The 21,039-nt window shown below is 41.6% G+C and overlaps 1 protein-coding gene across 1 annotated transcript in view; it reads right to left on the bottom strand.

The window, feature by feature from the left end:
* The window catches only part of cyp4v2b (cytochrome P450, family 4, subfamily V, member 2b), a 46,325-nt gene extending 26,849 nt beyond the window's left edge, over window positions 1-19,476 (bottom strand). Inside the window, exons 1-5 of the mRNA XM_073064540.1 lie at window positions 18,816-19,476; window positions 14,616-14,728; window positions 10,791-10,876; window positions 2,930-3,120; window positions 348-417 (exon numbers count right to left, since the gene is read on the bottom strand). Of these exons, the coding sequence (XP_072920641.1) occupies window positions 348-417; window positions 2,930-3,120; window positions 10,791-10,876; window positions 14,616-14,728; window positions 18,816-18,996 (641 nt within the window). The 5' untranslated portion in view covers window positions 18,997-19,476. The remainder of the gene's footprint in view (window positions 1-347; window positions 418-2,929; window positions 3,121-10,790; window positions 10,877-14,615; window positions 14,729-18,815) is intronic.
* Window positions 19,477-21,039: the final 1,563 nt, after the last annotated feature.

Genomic DNA, 21,039 nt, shown 5'->3' with positions numbered 1-21,039 from the left:
TGCCTGTTTTCAATTAAAAGTGAAGAAAAGGCATTTGGGACAATTATGTTTATTTACTGTTAGAAAACAGCTGCCAATCACCAGAGCCACGATTGTTCTTTAATTTACTGCTTATTCAGCACAATAATAAGGGAATTTATTTCCTTAAACTATTCCACTCGAAGCAAGATATTTTGTAAAGATTGTCTTATAAAGATAATGATTATTGCAAAAACTTATGGACCAGCTTGTACCATTCCATTCTTCAGAAGTAATTACTTTAAACATTTAAACTCTTACAGTGGAATTTACAGAGGTCTTACGAATAAAAACAGTTAAAAAGCATTCAGATAGTTCCAATGACTTACTTGTAGACTGCATTAATGTATTCCGAGTCACTGTTACTCTGAGCATAGACTTTCTTGTCCATGGCAGTTTCTAAAGCAATATAAAAATATTGTAAGTAGCCCATTCTGGTGAATGAATTGTTCTCATCAAAACTTTTCTGTCTTAAAATTAGGAATACCCAAGCAAGCTTAGAAGTTACACATGCGGGTGAGTCAGAATGGCCGAGAACAAATAGAAAACAAAGGAAATATGTCAGCGAATTGGTGAGCCATTATAACTGAGCTTAGAAGCAGGCACCAGGCCCACCATTATCAAACTATCAAGCACAATATACACTAATCCCACTTTATTCTCTGAGTTCTATCAACTCCTTCCTATTCTCCATGCCATCTACCTGCACACTGGGGGCCCATTAAACCAAACATACACAGCGTACATGGGAGAAAAGCAGGGCACCTGGAGGAATTCGCAAGGCCAGTGATGTTGTCAGGGTGGAACTGGACTCTCTGACGGTGGTGTCTGAAAAGAGGATGCTGTCCAAGTTGCATGCCATCTTGGATAATATCTCCCATCCACTCCATAATGTACTGGTTAGGCACAGGAGTACATTCAGCCAGAGACTCATTCCACTGAGATGCAACACTGAACATCATAGGAAGTCATTCCTGCCTGTGGCCGTCAAACTTTACAACTCCTCCCTCGGAGTGTCAGCCACTCTGAGCCAATAGGCTGGTCCTGGACATATTTCCACTTGGCATAATTTACTTATTATCATTTAATTATTTCTGGTTTTATTTTGCTATATTTCTACTCTATTCTTGGTTGGTGCAACCCAATTTCCCTCGGGATCAATAAAGTATGTCTGTCTGTCTGTCTGTCTGAAATCCACATGGCCATAGGGGAAATGTGCAAATTCTACCACAGAAAGCACCCGTGGTCAGGATTGAACCTGGATCTCTGGAAGTGTGGAGCAGCAACACTAACCACTGTTCTGCTGTGACATTAGCTGTAACTCCTCAACTCCATAACTCATACTGTGACTTTTCTTCTCTAGCATGCATCTCAGACAAACTACATGGGACACTTGTCAGCATGTTAACCCATCATTTTCACTTGTTACTGTGCACAGCCTCTGCACATTCTTAGGACTTGTCTTCAGTGATCCAGTGTCTTGTAATTATACCTTCTACTTCTATATAAACCTAACTTTACAAAGTTTTATATATGTCAAAAATACTTCTTTAGCTAAAATTCTTAGCTATTAAAGTCTAGAGAGTGAAAAAAGAGACATTTAAGAATCAATTTAAACCAGAAAGGAATCAAGTGTATGAATGTCTCGGAAGATGACTGCTTCCCTACAACAGGCACACAATGTGAACTGTCTAAAATAAAATGCACTGCAGTACCTTGACCTAACTTCAACAGCACTGCCCAACCGCATGACCTCTTGCACCAAGGAAGACAGGGAAGTAGGCACATGAGAACACCACTGCCTGCATGTTCCTCACCAAGTCACACAAGAATCTGATTTGGAAGTACACTGTTGGTGTTTCATTGTCACTGGAAAGCAATTCTGGAAATCCCTGCCCAACAGAACTGTGAGAATACTTGTACCACGAAAACACCATCATTTCAAGGGTGAGACACAAGAGACTGCAGATGGTGAAATCTGAAACAACACACATAAAGCTAAAGAAACTCAGCGGGTCAGTCAGCATCAATAGAGGAAAATAGACTGGCAACATTTTGAGTTGGGACCCTTCATCAAGCACTCTATGTAGAAGCTCTACTGTACTTGATGAAGTAGGGGCCAAAACACCATCAATACCATAACACTTACACAAATATCCATCAGCATAAAGAAATAGTTTAAGCTAGCCATATGCTGCTCAGCAAGTGGCTCATCAACTTCGGCCTGTGATCCGCTTGACCATTATCTGCTGAGGTCAAGCTTCAGTTTCTCACCACAGTGCTTCTCCGTTTTCATTCAACGTTCAAATTGGAATTCAGCAGAACACCTCGTAAATCAAATGAGGAAGGTACAGGAATAATGAAAAAGAATCAGAGAGCACTTGGTTTCAATCTGATCCACTGCCCATACTGGGCTTCCATGTTGATGCAATGGTGGCTCATACTTGAGGCATCATTCCATGGGATACATTGCACTGGAAGCCTCCACTCTGCAGCCCTTCTCTGAAAGGAGACTCTGCCTCAGGCAATGGATACCAACTATTGTCCAGATTAGAATATTTGACAGATACTGTCAAAAGTATTTGAGCTGCATTTAATTGATTACAATACTCTGGAAGTTTCAATGGATACAAATATATTTAAAACTTTAAATTTAAAAGTGCAATTTATTATTTTAAGCTAAAACCATAAAGCAAACTAATGTAAGCAAATTACAAAAGTAACCAGAATTAACCTTATCAAAGGCCAGCAAATACAGTATCTTTTTAAAGGGAGAGGTAATTATGTAAGTAGGTTAAGACAAACTGGTGAGCAGTAAGGCATATACAACAGGCCACTTACCCCTCCCCTTCTATGCTTTAAATTCTTATATTTTCCTACATTTTTGATCCAACAGGCTGCAAAAACTCACCACAGATTATGTCCAAAGCACAGAGTGCAATGTCATTGAAGCAATTAAAAGGTCCCTTTCCCACTTTCTTCTCCAGTTTTCCCAGCAATATATTGGTCTGTTCGATCATAACCTCAACAAACTCAGTCAGAATCGTGAAATGAAATGCTGGAGTTATCAACTTTCTCCTAGCGCGCCATTTATTTCCTGTACTACACAGAACAGATTCAGGAAGTTATTTCTACAGTGATAAAACAAAATGATGCTGTAATTCATTTCAATTCAGTAACTTTAAAGAAATACTACACCAAATATAAAGTGAACATGGAGAAATACTCAGCAACTCAGGCAACATCTCTGGAAAGAGAAACAGAGATAACGTTTTGGGGGAATTACCTATCTGAAGCCAGGACACTGATATTATAGAATAACTTTGCTGCTTGACTCACAGATGGTATCAGACCTGCTGATTATGTCCACCAGCTTTTGTTTTTATTTCAGATCTCCTCCAGCTGCAGTATTTTCATTTTGTCAAAATCAATCTCACAGCTTCAACTTGTATCAGGAATTTTAATAAAGAGGTCAACTCTCCCAGCACCATCTGCAGCATAAACTTGTGCAGTGACCAATATGGCATGTTAAATAGGATCTTTATGATTGTTTGAGAAAGAATTCCATTAAAAATTAATATTTATGTAACTTCATAATGAGGGATTCATCCATTGAATAACCCTGAATATCAACTAAAATCAGCAAGGTTATTGTAGATTGCTCCTTTCACCATTTTAAACAACTTTAGAGAATAATTCTTCCAAGTTTACTGCCAAATTTCTTTTTAAAGATAGTAATTTCAAAATTACTAAGATCAAGCGTAGCACTATTACAGAGCTAGCAACCCGGGTCCGTTTCTGTCGCTGTCCTTAAGGAGTTTTACATTCTCTCCATGACCGTGTGGGCTTGCTTCCGCATTCCAAAGATATACAGGTCAGTAGGTTAATTGGTCACACGGGTGTAATTTGACAGCTTGGGTTTGTTGGGCCAGAAGGGCCTGTGACTGTGTTGTAACTCTAATTAGAATAAAATAAATAAGATCAATACATTGCCTGTCTTTAAACTTCCATTTCAGAGGACAGTTAATATCAAGCACATTGTTGTAAATCTGGGGCTATGTGTAAGCTAGATTGGGTAGAATAAAAGATTTCCTTTCCTGAAGGATATTAAATGGACAATCTGGTACTATTGCAGTCTCCATGGAAACCTATGGATATTATTCTTTGTTGCAGATTCACTCATGTAGAACAACTGTCATAATAGAATAATGAATTTGTGTCTTTGGGTTACAAGTTCAGGTATTTTAATCAATAGTCCACCCACTAAAATAAATACTTTCTACCAGACTGCATTCATGAATTAACAAATAATCTAATCAACATTCCAAGGCCCACTGATCAACCATGTGATGATTCAATAATTAGATAGTAGACTCAAAGATGCATCCACAGAAATTGAAGATATTAGTTTCAAGGAAACCACTTTTTGAAGCAGACTTTTGTGGGATAAAGATTTTGGAGCTATTGAGATCAGTCTCATCTTCCCAACTTGTGATGTCCACTTTCCTGAAGAATGTCCAACTGTATCTTTGTAACATTTTGTTCCACTGCCAGGGGAATCTCTGATCATGATTGAGTTGGGGATATAGTTTGGAAAATCAAGAATTAAGCACCCATTCAAAGGGTCCAATGCAATACAGGTGCAGCTGAAATGCTGCTTATTTTTGTCCTTGCAGATAACACAAGAGACAGTGCAGCCACCTTCCCATTTAAAGATTACCAAAGGTATCAAAGTTCTGTGAAGATTATACAACTAGAGTAACACATACAAAATGTCGGAGGAACTCAGCAAGTCAGGCTGCATCTATGGAGAGGAATAAACAGTCACCTGTTCAGACTGAGACCTTTCATCAGGACTAGAAAGGAAGGGGGCAGAAGCCCAAAATAGGATGGTGGGGGTGGGGGGGGGGGGGTAAGAGCAAAAGCTAGCAGGTGATAGGTGAAACCTAGTGAGGGGGGTGAAGGTGCGTGGATGGAGGAAGGGGGGATGTAGTGAAAGTTGGGAGGTGATAGGTGGAAATGCTAAAGGACTGAAGAAGAATCTGATAGACAAGGAGAATGGAGCATAGGAGACAGGGAGGGGAACCAGAGGGAAGAGAAGGGGTACAAAGGGAGCTAAAATAATTATTCACCATGTGGCCTTTCTGAAGCAAACGGGGACCATAGTGCACTGAACTCTGCCCTGCATCCATCATCAGTTTGCTGTTAGAGACCATTGGTCATCCAATAAAGAGAAATAGCTTACTCTCTCCAGAGTGTGTCATTGAAGGTGAATTGTAGACAGTTGTTTGCGGGGTCTTGAGCAGATTGAAAAGGCACTTTGTTCCTTGATGTCAAATTATAGTCACAGTCTTTGAAAAGCTGTTATAAAGTGCATTTGTAAAGCCTGTACGATGATGTGTGCACTCTTCCTCTGACAGAAATCCAGGCTCTGCGGCGAGGTTTTCACAAAAAAAGACCACTGACTGGTGAGATGACTCAGACTGAGTGAGAGCCCCAGGTTCAGTCAGGATCTCGGAAGCATAGTCTAGAGTTTTGATGAGCAGCGAGGTGGAGGGGGGGAGGAGAGATGGTGAACAGGGATAATATGATGGAATCAGAGAAGGCTTAGTTTCATGAGGAGGGTGGTGGCTACAATGAATTTTAAAGGCAAATAGATGTAGTTTTTTAAAAATATATTTCAAATAAACTCTTCTTCCCAGCTAACCAATGTGGAAAAATTACATTAACAATAAAAATCAACTATGACTTTGTTGTTAGCACTGAAAACATCCTAAGAACCAAGTCATGAGGGATGAAGGGATTTTCAACAGTCAGTATCAAATAGAAAATGGGAACTTCTATCTAACTTGCTAGAATTTTCTGTAACAAACGGGGTGGTTACAAACTAAATGCATTTAGATTTCCTTCTGGTAAGTCACCACATAAAAGAGGCTGGAGTCCCAGTGCTGGGGGTGAACTGAGTCAGGCTTACAGGAAGCATAGCAGCTGGTGGTGTTCCGGAGTTCAGAGTTCAATTCCGGAGCTGCACTGCAAGGAGTATCTGTACATCCTACCCATGGAAAGCATGAGATTTCTCTGGTCCTCCGGTTTCCTCCCACAGTCCAAAGGCCTACCAGGTAGGTTAATTAGTCATTGTAAATTGTCCCATGATTAGGTTAGGGTTAATTGGGTTTGTGGGGAGTTGCTGGGCCAACGTGGCAGGATTGGCTGCAAGGGCCAACTCCGCCCTGAATTACTAGATAACAGTCAATAAAAAAAAATGGATCACTTTTGGATTGGCAATCAACTACAAATGATCATTACTGGGCCCTCACCTACTCTCAATTGACATTAATGAGTTGGATGAAGAGACTGAGTGGACTGTAACTAAATTTTGGATTTGCAGAAGGCAGGTTGTGAGCAGGACACAGGGAACCTGCAAAGGGATTTAAGCAAGTGGGTAAGAAGTGGGCAGATGAAGTGCACCCTGTGACGATACAAGGTTATTCCCCTCTGCAAGGAAGAATGAGAAAACAGATCATTATTAAGACAGGAGGAGGTGGGAGATGTTGTATACCAAGTGATCTGAGGGTTATAGTGCATGAACACAAAAATTAGGGAAGCTTTGATGTGACTTTACAGGATGTAGATTTAAAGAAAGATTTGCTTGCCTTCAAGATGTCATATGCATCTCTACGGCAAGTAAATCCTTCTTTCCTTCCATAAAGGTCATAGGTTTAGGGTGAAAGGTGAAATATTTAAGGGGTATCTGAAGGGTAAGTTCTTTACTTTCACTCAGAGGGTGGTGCACGTGTGAAAAGAGCTGCCAGCAGAAGTAGTAGATGAGGTTCAATTGTAACATTTAAGAGAGATTTGTGTAGATACATGGATAGGAGGGGCTTAGAGAGATATAGTCTGGGTGAAGGTAGATAGGACTAGGCAGAAGATCAAGATGGCATGGACTAGATGAGCTAAAGGGCCTATAAGACCATAAGATACAGGATCAGAAATAGGCCATTCAGCCCATCAAGTCTGCTTCGCCATTCAATCACGACTGATCCAATTCTTCCAGTCATCCCAACTTCCTTGCCTTCTCTCCATAACCTTTGAAGCCCTGGCTAATCAAGAGCTTGTCTATCTCTGCCTTAAATACACCAATGACTTGGTCTCCACTGCCGCTCGAGGCAACAAATTTCACAGATTTACCACCCTCTGACTAAAGCAAGTTCTCCGCATCTCTGAAGGACATCCATTTAGAACAATCCTGAAGTCGTGCCCTCTTGTCCTAGACTCACCACCATGGGAAATAACTTTGCCATATCTAATCTGTTCAGACCGTTTAAAATTCAGAATGTTTCTATGAGATACCTCCTCATTCTCCTGAACTCCAGGGAATACAGCACAAGAGCTGCCAGACGTTCCTCATACGGTAACCCTTTCATTCCTGGAATCATTCTTGTGAATCTTCTCTGAACCCTCTCCAATGTCAGTATATCCTTTCTAAAATAAGGAGCCCAAAACTGCACACAATACTCCATGTGTGGTCTCACGATTGCCTTATAAAGCCTCAACATCACATCCCTGCTCTTATACTCTATACCTCTAGAAATGAAAGCCAACATTGCATTCACCTTCTTCACCACCGACTCAACCTGGAAGTTAACCTTTAGGGTACTCTGCACAAAGACTTCCAAGGCCCTTTGCATTGCTGCATTTTGAATTCTCTCTCCATCTAAATGGTAGTCGGCCCGTTTATTTCTTCCACCAAAGTGCATGACCATACACTTTCCAACATTGTATTTCATTTGCCACTTATTTGCCCATTCCCCTAAACTATCTAGGTCTCTCTGCAGGCTCTCTTTTCCTCAACACTACCCACTCCTCCACCTATCTTTGTATCATCAGCAAATTTTGCCAAAAATCCATTAATCCCATGGTCCAAATCACTGACATCCATCGTAAAAAGCAGCAGTCCCAACACCAACCCCAACCCCTATGGAACTCCACCTGTAATCAGTAGCCAGCCAGAATAGGATCCCTTTATTCGCACCCTCTGTTTTCTGTTGGTCAGCCAATGCTCCACCCACGCTAGTAACTCCCTTGGAATTCCATGGGCTCTTATCTTGCTAAGCAGTTTCATGTGTGGCATCTTTTCAAAGGCCTTCTGAAAGTCCAAGTACACCACATCTACTGCATCTCTTTTGTCTACCCTGCTTGTAATTTCCTCAAAAAATTGCAGTAGGTTAGTCAGGCAGGATTTTCCTTTCAGGCCAAAGCCAGCAATGGTTTCCTTTCTTGTCATGTGCCTCCAGGTATTCCGTAATCTCTTCCCTAACAATCGATTCCAACAACTTCCCAACCACTGATGTCAGGCTCACAGGTTCCTTTCTGCTGCCACCCACCCTTCTTAAATAGCAGAGTAATATTTGCAATTTTCCAGTCATCCGGTACAATGCCAGAATCTATCGATTCCTTGAAGATCATTGTTAATGCCTCCGCAATCTCTCCAGTTACTTCCTTCAGAACCCAAGGGTGCATTCCATCAGGTCCAGGAGATTTATCCACCCTCAGACCATTAAGCTTCCTGAGCACCTTCTCAGTCATAATTTTCACTACACATACTTCACTTCCCTGACACACTTCAATATCCAGTATAATGCAGATGCATTCCACTGTGAAGACTGATGCAAAATATGCATTCAGTTCCTCTGCCATCTGTGTCTCTCATTACAATATCTCCAGAGTCATTTTCTATTGGTTCTGTATCTACCCTCAGCTCTCTTTTACCGTTTATATACTTTAAAAATATCTTCTTTGATATTAGTCACCAGCTTCCATTCACAATGACCTTCTGAGTTTCCTTCCGCAAGTTTTAAAAAGCTTCCCAATCCTCTATCTTGCCACTAGCTTTGGCTTCACTGTATGCCCTTTCTTTTGCTTTTACTTAGGCTTTGACTTCACTTGTCAGCCACGGTAGTGTCCTTCTTCCATTCGAAAATTTCTTATTTGGAGTATATCTGTCTTGCACTTCCCTCATTTTTCACAGAAACTCCAGCAGTTTCTGCTCTGCTGTCCTTTTCCCCTTGACCAGTTCCCCTCTCATGCCATTTTAATTTCCTTTATTCCACTGAGATATTGACACATTGGTATTTAGTTTCTCCTTCTCAAATTTCAAAGTGAACTCAATCATATTGTGGTCACTGTTTCCTAAGGGTTCCTTAACCTCACGTTCTCTTATCACCTCCGGATCATTGCACAACACCCAATCCAGCACAGCTGATCCCCTAGTGGGCTCAACAACAAGCTGTTCTAAAAAGCCATCCCTTAGACTTTCTACAAATTCTTTCTCTTGAGATCCAGTACTGGCTTGGTTTCCCCAATCCACTTTCATATTAAAATCCCCAACGATTATCATGACATTGCCCTTCTGACATGCCTTTTCTATCTTCTGCTGTAATTTGTAATCCACATCTCCGCTGCTGTTTGGAGGCCTGTGTACAACTGTCATTAGGGTCCTTTTACCGTTGCCATTCTTAACTCAACCCATAGAGACTCTACACCTTCTGATCCCATGTCATCCCTTTCTAAGGATTTAATTTCTTATACACTGGGCCACACCACCCCTCTGCCTACTAAACTATCTTTCCGATACACTGTGTATCCTTGGACGTTCCGCTCCCAATGGCAGACATCCTTTAGCCAAGTTTCAGAGATAGCCACAACGTCATACTTGCCAATCTGTAGCTGAATTTCAAGATCGTCTATTTTATTTCTTATGCTGCATGCATTCAAATATAACACTTTCAGTCCAGTATTTGTTGCTTTCTGTACAGTATCTATGGTGCAGAGAAGGTTAATTACAATGATTCTCTGGATGAATGTTTGATATTGTAGAAGAGAGAAAGTTGAGCCAATAGCCACTGTGAGTTCAGAAGAATGAGAAGTGATCTTATTGAAACATATACTGTTCTGACAGAGTTGATAAGGATGGCTACAGAGTGAAAAATTACAATAATTTCATTCTCCACCCCGGGGAAATGTGGAGGCAATTATTGAATATGCTCACGATAGAGAATGATAGACATTGGAATCAAAGGAACAAACACAAAACTGGTCTGAGAGTTCCTCCAGCATTTTGTGTGTGCTGCTCGAACTTCCAGCCTCTGCAGATTTTTACCCGTGTTTGGAATCAAAGGAAGTGTGAGGGAGGGAAATGGTAATGAGGCCAAGATCAGAAACACAAGAGATTCTACAGTTGCTGGAAATCCAGAGCGACGCACATAGAATGTTGGAGGAACTCAGCACATCAGGTAGCATCTATGGAAAGGAAAAAAAGAGTTGATATTTTGGACTGAGACCCTTCATATAAGACCTGATGAAGGGCCTTGGCCTGAAACATTGGCTTAGCTCTTTATTCCTTTCCATAGATGCTGCCTGACCTGGTGAGTTCCTCCAGCATTTTGTGTGCGAGGCCTAGATCAGATCTGTTTTACTCTTAATGAACAGCAAAGCAGTTCAAGGGGCCTTAATTGTCATGTTCTTAAATATTTACTGCAAACAACACTTACTGACATTGCACAAGATTTACAGGTGGTAACAACCTTGCTCAGCTGCTAATTCAACTAATGTAACTTCCAAATGGAGACGGTATGCCAAATATACTAAGGATCAAAAATTAATTTTCTATTGTCTTCAATACACCCCTGAAAATTAATCTAAAATATTCTTAGGCTTTATGGTTTAATACGAAAAAAATTTGAAATGCAAATGTATAGTTGCCCGAACAATACCTTGTTAGCAATCCAGTACCAAGCCATGGGTGAAGAAATATGTACGAATAGGATTTATCAAGGTGTTTGGAACTGCTCAGTATTACCTGAAGAATTACAAAATAGAACCTAGTTAGATAACATTTCTGATGAAGGGTCTCTGACCTTTAACATTAACTGTTTCTCTTTCCACTAATACTGACTGATATATTGAGTGCTTCCTGAAATTTCTGTTTCTGTTTGGATTTCCAGCACCTGCCGTTTTACTGGAATTTGCATTCTTCCATGTTTAGACTTTGATTGAAAATGTGCATGTTAAATGGTTGGCTGGTTCCGAAACTAGCCAACAAATACTCCTTACAAACTCCACACTTTGTTTAAACTCAGGATGAATTTTGCAGTTTGCTAACTCCAGTTTGAAAATGAACAATTTTTCAGATATGCTGCTGAATCATGAATATTTTTCTTTTAGAAAGTTTTAACTTGAGATGAAGTTTGACTGAAGTTAAATAAGGTGAATAGTGGTCGAAACACTCAACAAGCCAAGCAGCATCTGAGGGAAGAAAAACAGTTAACTTTTCTAGTTAATAACAATGCTTCAGTTATGATGAAAGGTCTTTTTCATCAATCCTGTCTGAAGGAAAAGTTCAGGCAGAAATCTTCATAAATACCTCATAAATAGCTAGTACAATGACAGAGATGAACTGTATGCTGCAACCAATCCCTGATCTAATTAATCCCACGTACAATCGATAGCATGAACAAATAGCACTGAATTCCAGACTGAAAGCCAGGCAGCTCTGAATAAATATGAAACCAAGTTTAAAATCAGTGAAAATCACTGGCTTGAGTTAAACTTGCCAGAAAAAAAGATATTTGGCTGTGCAAGACCAATCTTTTGCTCCAATATACCGTGCCAGATTTTTTTCAGGTCTACATCATAACCCCAAACATATCCTGGCAGCTTCACTAATGATCTCTCTATTAACAAGAACAAAATTGGGGATGATTGCAACACTTACAGTAAACTAACAGATATTACCACTGTCAAATATTTCACTTTCTTTATCATAGTCAACATAGAGCATAGAAATTTACAGCATATTACAGGCCCTTCGGCCCACAGTGTTGTGCCAACAATGTAACCTACTCTAGAGACTGTCTAGAATTCCCCTAGCGTATAGCCCTCTATCTTTCTAAGCTCCATTCATGTACCTATCTAAGAGGCTCTTAAAAGACCCTATTGTATCCACTTCCACCACCGCCAGCAGACCATTTCACGCACCCATCTCGCTCTGTGTGAAAAATTTACCCCTGACATCCCCTCAGTACCTACTTCCAAGCACCTTAAAACTGTGCCCTCTTGTGTTAGCCATTTCAGCCCTGGGAAAAAGCCTCTGTCTACCTACATGATCAATGCCCCTCAACATCTTATACACCTCTATCAGGTCACCTTTCATCCTCTGGCACTGTAAGGAGAAATGGTCAAGTGCACTCAACCTATTATCATAAGGTACGCCCTCCAATCCAGGCAACATCTTTATAAATCTCCACTGCACTCTATAGTATCCACATCCTTCCTGTAGTGAGTGACCAGAACTGAACACAGTACTCCAAATGGGGTCTGACCAAGGTCTTATATAGCTGTAACATTACCTCACAGCTCTTGAACTCAATCCCACAGTTGATGAATAACAACACACCATACGCATTCTTAACAATGCTGTGAACCTGTGCAGCAGGTTTGAGTGTCCCATCGACACTCAAACTGGGAGCATAAATTGATGATGTAAAATTCTGTCTTCAAATTGGACCTACCAAAATGAACCACTTCACACTTACCTGGGTTGAAGTCCCGTTCTGCATCCTAGCAATGACCCGCTATAAACTCGGACGACCCTCCAGGCTATCCGCAACACCCCCAACCTTTGTGTTATCAGTAAACTTGCTAACCCACCCTTCTATTTCTTCATCCAGGTCATTTATAAAAATTACAAAGAGGAGGGGTCCCAGAACAGATCTCTGCAGAACACCACTGGTCACCGGCCTCCATGTAGAATACAAACCATCTACAATCACTCTTTGCCTTCTGTGGGCAAGCCAATTCTGGATCCACAAAGCAAGGTCTCCTTGCATCCTACGCCTCCTTACTCTCTGAAGGAGCCTTGCATGGGGAACCTTATCAAATGCCTTACTGAAATCCATATACACTCCATCCACTGCTCTATCTTCATCAGTGTGGTTTGTTACATCCTCAAAGAATTCAATCAGGCTCATAACACATGACCTGCCCTTGACAAAGCCATGCTGACTATCCCTAATCAGATTATGTCTCTCCAACTCCTGCCTCTCAGGATCTTCTCCAACAACTTGCCCACAACTGAAGTCAGACTCACTGGTCTATAATTTCCTGGGTTATCTCTACTCCTTTTCTTGAACAAGGGAACAACATTTGTAACCCTTCAATCTCCCTGTACTTCTCCCTTCCCAATTGATGATGCAAAGATCATTGCAAGAGTCTCAAGTAATCTCCTCCCTTGCTTCCCACAGTAGCCTAGGGTATATCTCATCCGGTCCCTGTGACTTATCTAACTTAATGCCTTTCAAAAGCTCTAGCACAGCCTCTTTCTTAATGCCTATATGCTCAAGCACTTCAGTCCACTGAAAGTCATCTCCACAATTGCCAAGGACTTTTCCCCTGGTGAATACTGAATCAAAGTAGTCATTAAGTACCTCTGCTACCTCCTCTGACTTCATGCACATTTCCACTATTGCACCTGATTGGTCCTGTTTTCTCATAGCTCATCCTTTTGCTCTTCACATACTTGTAGATGCCTTGGGGTTTTTCTTAATCCTGCTCGCCAAGGCCTCCTCATGGCCCTTCTGGCTCTCCTAATTCCATTCTTAAGTTCCTTCCTAGCAATCTTATAATTTTCTAGAGCTCTAACAGTATCTAGTTTCTTGAACCTTTCGTAAGCTTTTCTTCTCTTCTTAACTAGATTTTCTACATACTTTGTACACAATGGTTCTTTAACTCTACCATCCTTTTCCTGCCTCAATGGAACATACCTATGCAAATGTTCCCTGGACATTTGCCACATTTCTGCCATTCATTTCCCTGAGAACATCTGATCCCAATTTATGCTCCCAAGTTCCTGCCTAATAGCATCATATTTCCCCCTACCACAATTAAATGTTTTCCCAAATTGTCTGCTCCTATCCCTCTCCAGCACTATGGTGAAGGAGATAGATTTGTGGTCACTACCTCCAAAATGCTCTCTCACCGTGAGATCTGACACCTGACCAGGTTCATTTCCCAATACCAGATCAAGTACAGCCTTTCCTTTTGTTGGCTTATCAACAGATTGTGTTAGGAAACCTTCCTGAACACACCTAACAAACTCTACCCCATCTAAACCCCCCTTGCGTTAAGGAAATGCCAATCAATATTAGGAAAATTAAAATCTCCCATCACAACAACCCTATTGTTATTCACCGTCCCAGAATCTGTCTCCCTATCTGTTCCTTAATATCCCTGTTACTACTCGGAGCTATAAAAACACATAGTAGAGTTATTGTCCTTTTCCTGTTTCTGACTTCCACCCACACTGACTCAGTAAACCATCACTCTACGACTTCCACCTTTTATGCAGCTGTGACACTATCCTAATTAGTCAACTATTACCACTGATCAGAAACTAATTGGTGCAACCACTTAACTGTTAATTGTCCCCTTAATGAAAGCAGTAATTGTGGCTTTAGCATCAACATCCTCATCTCATGAATTAAAAAATAATATTTTTAAAAATTAACTTCAAAAATAAAGAGCATTAACATATTTCATACCTCCACGGTCTCTGCATGAAACAACACGACGAATGGTAGTGTTCCCAACCAAATTTTCATTAATGGTTGATCTCTAAATTGGGTTGTAAATTCTATCAGTTGAAGAAAAAAGTCTAAACAACAAAAAAATAAGTTGTTGGAAAGGTGAAACACAAAGATACATAATAAACTTTCATGGAGCATTTTTAAGGCATAACATTACAATCCAACCGGTTTGATCTTAAATCTATATCATTCAATAAGACAATCATTCTAGAATTCCCAGTCTGCAGAGTGGGAGATCACTGAGCGAGTTGGAGACAGTTCCTTGTGGACTTTATGTCCCTGTTTTAAAAAGCAAGCAGGGCCAGTCAAGACTTGTCTGGGGAGCATGAATATCTTGGGTTATTAGTAACATAGGAAAGGCTAATACAAATAAGAAAGATTTAAATGGAGCAACCATTGTTGGAGAGGACCAGGGTTAGAGTGGGAGGCTCTAGAGTCAGAGTTCAAGTCCTCAGCAAAAACAGGCAGAGGCTAAGGATGACAAGTCTTTTGGAATACTTTAATTAATTTTAGAATTTAAGCTTAGCAAGTTGGAGCTAAAGGCATAACGTGTAGGCAGGATGATAGTTGAGGTAATGGAATGTTCCTCCTGTAAGATGTGGGATTGCAGGCTACCTAATGGCCTCCCTGATGACTACATCTGCAGCAAGTGCATTTAGCTTCAGCTCCTGACCATCAAGGTCAAGGAACTGGACATGGAGCTGGACATAGTCAGGACAATCCAGGAGGCTGAAAACCATTTACTGAGGTAGTCACACCCAGAATACAGGCTTCAGGTAGTAGATGGGTGACTACCAGGAGAAGTAAGGGGAGTAAGCAGTCAGTGCCAGGTCCCCCTGAAGCCATTACTGTCAGCAACAAGTATACCCCTTTGGATACTGTTTGGGGGTGGGGGGGGGGGGGGGTGGAAGACCTATCAGGGCACAGCAGCCAGACCAGTGGCACTTTGGCCAGTCTGAGGCTCAGCCAAGAAGAGTAAAATCAGGCAGAATGATAACGATAGATGACTTGACAGTTAGGGGGACAGACAGGAGATTCTGTGGCCGCAAAAGAGACATCAGGATGGTATGTTGCCCCTCAGGTACTAGGGTTCAGGAGGTCTCTGAGAGGCTGCGAGGAGGGTGAACAGCCAGAGGTCATGGTGCATATTGACACCAATGACACGGGTAGAAAGGGGAAGGAGGTCCTGCTCGGTGTAGAGAGAGTTAGGAAAGAGGCTGAAAAGCAGGCTCGTGACCGCAAAGGTAGTAATCTCTGGATTTCTCCAGTTGTCATACGCTGATCAGGGCAGGATTATGATGATAACAACAGATGAATGAGTGGCTGAGGGACTGGTGCAAGGGGCAGGGTTTCAGATTCTTGGATTAATTAGAAACTTTACTGAGGCAAGGGTGACCTGCACAAGAGAGATGGGTTCCATCTAAACTGAAGAAGAACCAATATCCTAACTGGAATGTTCACTAGTGCCACTTGGGAAGGTTTAAACTAGTTTGGCAGAGATGGGAACCAGAGCACCAGGTCAGAAAGTGGATGGATGGAGAAGGTGGTAGATATTAGTGCCAGTAAAAACAGGCAGCAGGAAAGTGAAAGATTTAACAGGGTGGGTAGTCTGCAATGTGTGTATTTAATGCTAGGAGCATTGTGGGTAAAGGTGATGAACTTAGATCTTGGAACAGTACATGGAACTGTGATGTCATGGCCATTACAGAGACTTGGATGAGAGAAGATCAGGAATGGGTGCTTAATGTCCCAGCATTTTGATGTTTTAGAAAGGATAGGGAGGGAGGTAAAAGAGGTGGGGGAGACAATATCACAGGGGCACTCGGAGCAGGGATAACCAAAGGCTCATCCACTGAGTCTGTATGGGCAGAACTCAGAAACAGGAAGGGTGCAATCACACTGATGGTATCGTAATACAGACCGCCCTTAGTTTAATTTATTAGATGGGTTAGGTGGGTTGACGCCAATAATTGGCAGCTCCAACGAGAATCATGAAATACTACTGTTTAAGACTACAGACGTCCACTGTCTCAGACATGAGTATTCCAGTAACTAACATCAGTTTAAGACGCTTAAAAATTTACTGATCCTCAAAATCGGTGGAATCCGGAAAGCAGGCTCAGTTCTCCATTAAGAAAACAGAAACACACATGGCATGCTGCACTACAGGGATGACTGAAATGTAGAGGCCTGTGACCTCCACTGGTGAATGTACAGTCTCTGGAAAATAATATTAAATACCTCAGAACAGGATTGTAGTACCAGAGGGACATCAGGGACTGCTGTGTACCTTGCTTCATGGAAACGTGGCTCACATCCACCATTTCAGACACGCCTTTGTAGCCTGACCATTTCACCATTCACCACAAAGACAAAACATCTAAGGCTATAGGACTTTGGAGCAGAATTAGGCCATTTGATCATGTCGGATCCATCTCCCTCTCAACCCCATTCTCCTGCCTGCGACCCATAGCTCATGGGTTCACAGCCTTTTTTTACGCCACAGATCAAAACCATTAAGCAAAGGGTTTGGGGACCCAGGTTAGGAACCCCTGTCACAGCCTTTCACACCCTGATTAATCAACAATCAACCATCTTAAATACATTCAAACACCTAGTATACACAGCTACCTGTAGCAACAAATACCACAAATTGACCAACTCTGCCAAAAGAAATTCCTCATCTCCATTCTAAATGGACATCCCTATGTTCTGAAAGCATTATGTGAAGGCAATATCTGCACTAGGTGTCTGCACTGATTTTGTTCATTTACAATCAAATGAACATGGTAACATGAATCCCTCTGACAATAACTATTTGGAACTAACACAGTTTTATAGTGCTGTAGTATTATTGCTACTGTGCTAATTTATATTTAATTTAAATAAATAGTCTGTACTCAGCTAACTGGTAGATTGTCTTTTTTATACTTTTAAACTATTTCCATGAAACTTCGGCTAACTTGTTCAGCCGCTTACGTGGTACCAGTCCCCATGTGTCCCAATTAATCAGAATCCACTGCTATCTTGTTCAACCAAAATGCACCGTGAAATTAATTGATCTGCATGAACATGATGTCACAGAAAGCTTTTCACTGCACCTCGGCACACTTGACAACGATAAAACAATTTCAATTCTAATTTACTCACAATAGTTCTGAAAATGCGGGCATCTCGGAAATTCATAATCATCAGAATTGCACACTTTGATCGGGATATACCAGAAAATCTACCAAACATTTAAAATCTCTGTTTAACAGATTCTACCTCACCCATTTAAATGCAGATACAGGCTAGAATAAATATGCTGCACATCAGCACTGCTCTTTGAACTGCATTTACTGATCTTCACCAACAGCGGATTCAATAACATTTTTCTTTTACTTCTGGTCTCTTGCTAGGAGCGCAATAGAGATTAAATAATTTCACTGTTCTACTGTTTAAAATTAGTTTAGATTCATTAAAATGCACTGACTGCGGCCAATGATTTCTCTACAACAGAGACTGCGTTAGCTGGTCGATCTCGTACATGCGCAGGATCGCCGATAACAACGCTGGTCGATCTCGTACATGCGCAGGATCGCCGATAACAAAGAGCAACACGCTCCGTACTGGAACAACTTACCGGGGACTAGTAGCAGCTGTGGTAGGAAGTCTGTTGCTCCTGATTCCAGCGTCCACACTTTCTCATGTGTCACTTGCGGATAGCCAAGAGTACTGAGTGAGCCCGGATGACATGCTTTTAGTTCTGAATGATTAAATATTGTATTTTCCAAAATACAAGCAACAATTTTTTCTGTTTATTCTCTCCTCCCACCCCCAATAAAAAGATAAAAACAGTCAGGATAGCATATATTTGGAGTGAACCACCACTTTCCCCAAAGTATTCAATTCTTATATTTTTTCACTGAACGTTCAATGCTGCAAACTTATTAATTGTACAGAGTTCAAAAAGTGCGTTTGCACATAGATCCGGGAGTGTGACAGACCAAATCACGTTAAGACATCAAAAGCAAGTCGGAGACACAAGAAAATGTAGATGTTGGAATCTTGCGCAAACAGAAACACTGCTGGAGGAACTCGGTGGGCCGAGAATGAGTCCATTGAAATTACACTCAATCGCAGGCTGTCAATACCCGACGCTGAGGTGCTTACCTTCGCCACCGGGTTTAAAGAGTAGCGCGTTGCCCAATATCGGCAAAGTCGGGCTAAGCCCGGGGATGCATTTTAGTTTGTTCCATGTTCGGATGTAACCGCCGAGCAAGTGGAAAACGACGAGAGCCAAGAGGGTGAGGAGCGCGGCGCCTAACAAAGCGCCGGACACAACCACCACCATCCTGCCGCTAAGCGACTCGGTCGGAGGAGGAGAGGAGCTGCGAGTACAGAAGACAGGGACGGGCTCAGCAGTGTGACCTTCTACTCCATTCTTGTCAAGTTGTCACTGGCGTTTCCACTAATTAGAACATTCAAACTCCTGCAGTAATGCCCACAAGTTTCCCAGCGACAGGGTAATCTCCGCCTTAAGGCGTTCCTTCTCCAGCTTCGGCCACATGATGTTTATTGCGTCTCTTCCTCTTTCGCGAACTGACTCCCCTGAAAGTCACTAATTGAGGTTGAAGGGTAATATTATAATTCTTTTTAGACGTAAGTTATGTTAGTGAGCGAGACCTTTGGATTTATAATCAGTCTTCGAAACCAAAAGTCGTGATGTTAGCGGCGGTAGCCGCCGATACGAACCCTCACCTGGGGGCCCATCGCACCGTGGGGCTGTGCAGCCATCAGCAGGTGGTGCCTATGCTCCAGAGCCGGAACCCAGGTGCGAACACCTCTGGTAACCAGCCTTCAGTCGATGGCGAAGCTGGGGGCGGAGCTTTAGTTTCTGATAAACTTAAAGCACAAGTCGTATAACACGGGCGCAGATTCTTCGGCCCGCCACGTCTGTGCTGACCTTTTTTTTAAAAATCTATCTACATCCATTATCCATCCAACTGGCTCCACCTCCTCCTCTGTAAGCGAATCCCATGTATCTAGTGTGGTAAAGAAAAACTTTTCCCTCAAATTCCTTTTAAAACTCCCTCATCACATCTTTCCCTCGCTAAAATCAGAAACAAAAAATAAACAAAAACAAAATACTGTAAGTATTCGGAAGGTTAACAGCTACGAAAAGAGAAAGAACAGTAAGTGGCCAACTTACAGAGAAGTCGTCGGTACGTTGAATAAGAGAAATCGTATCTGGACAGGGAAGTAAAGTCAAGTGGACTAATGGGTTCAGTGAGATTATGATTATACTTTGTTCGTGTTTTATGTAGCTAACAATAGGACCTTAGGACATGGCCAGTACATCAAGCCATGCTAATGAAGAGCGAAACACTGAGCACTTACACACTTACAGGTCTTACAGTCGAGTTGAACACTTCTGACACAGAGAATGTGAATAATCAGAATCTGGAGAATTCAAACGAGCACTGAAGGCTGCAAAGTTTTTCAAAAGGTCATGAGATATGGTTCCCCAGGCTTGCGTGGATCATGTTGTATACTGTATGTACAGGAAGCCACACGTTAATCAGAGTGGGTCACGGGTACATAGGACTCACAGCTGCTGAGCTTTTCCAGCACTCTGCAATGATTTCAGTATGAATCCATTTACAAACCCCATTTCCAGAAAAGTTGGGATATTTTCCAAAATGCAATAAAAGCAAAAATCTGTGATATGTTAATTCACGTGTACCCTTATTTAACTGACAAAAGTACAAAGAAAAGATTTTCAATCGTTTTACTGACCAACTTGATTGTATTTTGTAAATATACACAAATTTAGAATTTGATGGCTGCAACACACTCAACAAAAGTTGGGACAGAGTTAAAATAAGATTGAAAAGTGCACAGAATATTCAAGTAACACCGGTTTGGAAGACTCCACATTAAGCAGGCTAATTGGTAGCAGGTGAGGTATCATGACTGGGTATAAAAGTAGAGTCCATCAAAGGCTCAGACTTTGCAAGGAAGGATGGGTCTGGCTCACCCCTTTGTGCCAAAATTCGTCAGAGAATTGTTAGTCAGCTCAAAAGGAACATTTCCCAATGCAAGATTGCAGAGAATTTAGGTCTTTCAATATCTACAGTACATAATATTGTGAAAAGATTCAGAGAATTCAGACATCTCAGTGCGTAAAGGGCAAGGTCGGAAACCACTGTTGAATGCGCGTGATCTTCGAGCCCTCAGGCGGCACTGCCTAAGAAACCGTCATGCTACTGTGACAATTATAGCCACCTGGGCTCGGGAGTACTTCGGTAAACCATTGTCATTTAACACAGTCTGTCGCTGCATCCAGAAATGCAACTTGAAACTGTATTACGTAAGGAGGAAGCCATACATCAAT

The sequence above is a fragment of the Hemitrygon akajei genome, chromosome 13, assembly GCF_048418815.1.
Source record: "Hemitrygon akajei chromosome 13, sHemAka1.3, whole genome shotgun sequence".
Classification (NCBI taxonomy): Eukaryota; Metazoa; Chordata; class Chondrichthyes; order Myliobatiformes; family Dasyatidae; genus Hemitrygon; species Hemitrygon akajei.
Note: the sequence above shows the minus strand (reverse complement) of the source record. Positions and strands in the feature narration are given on the sequence as shown.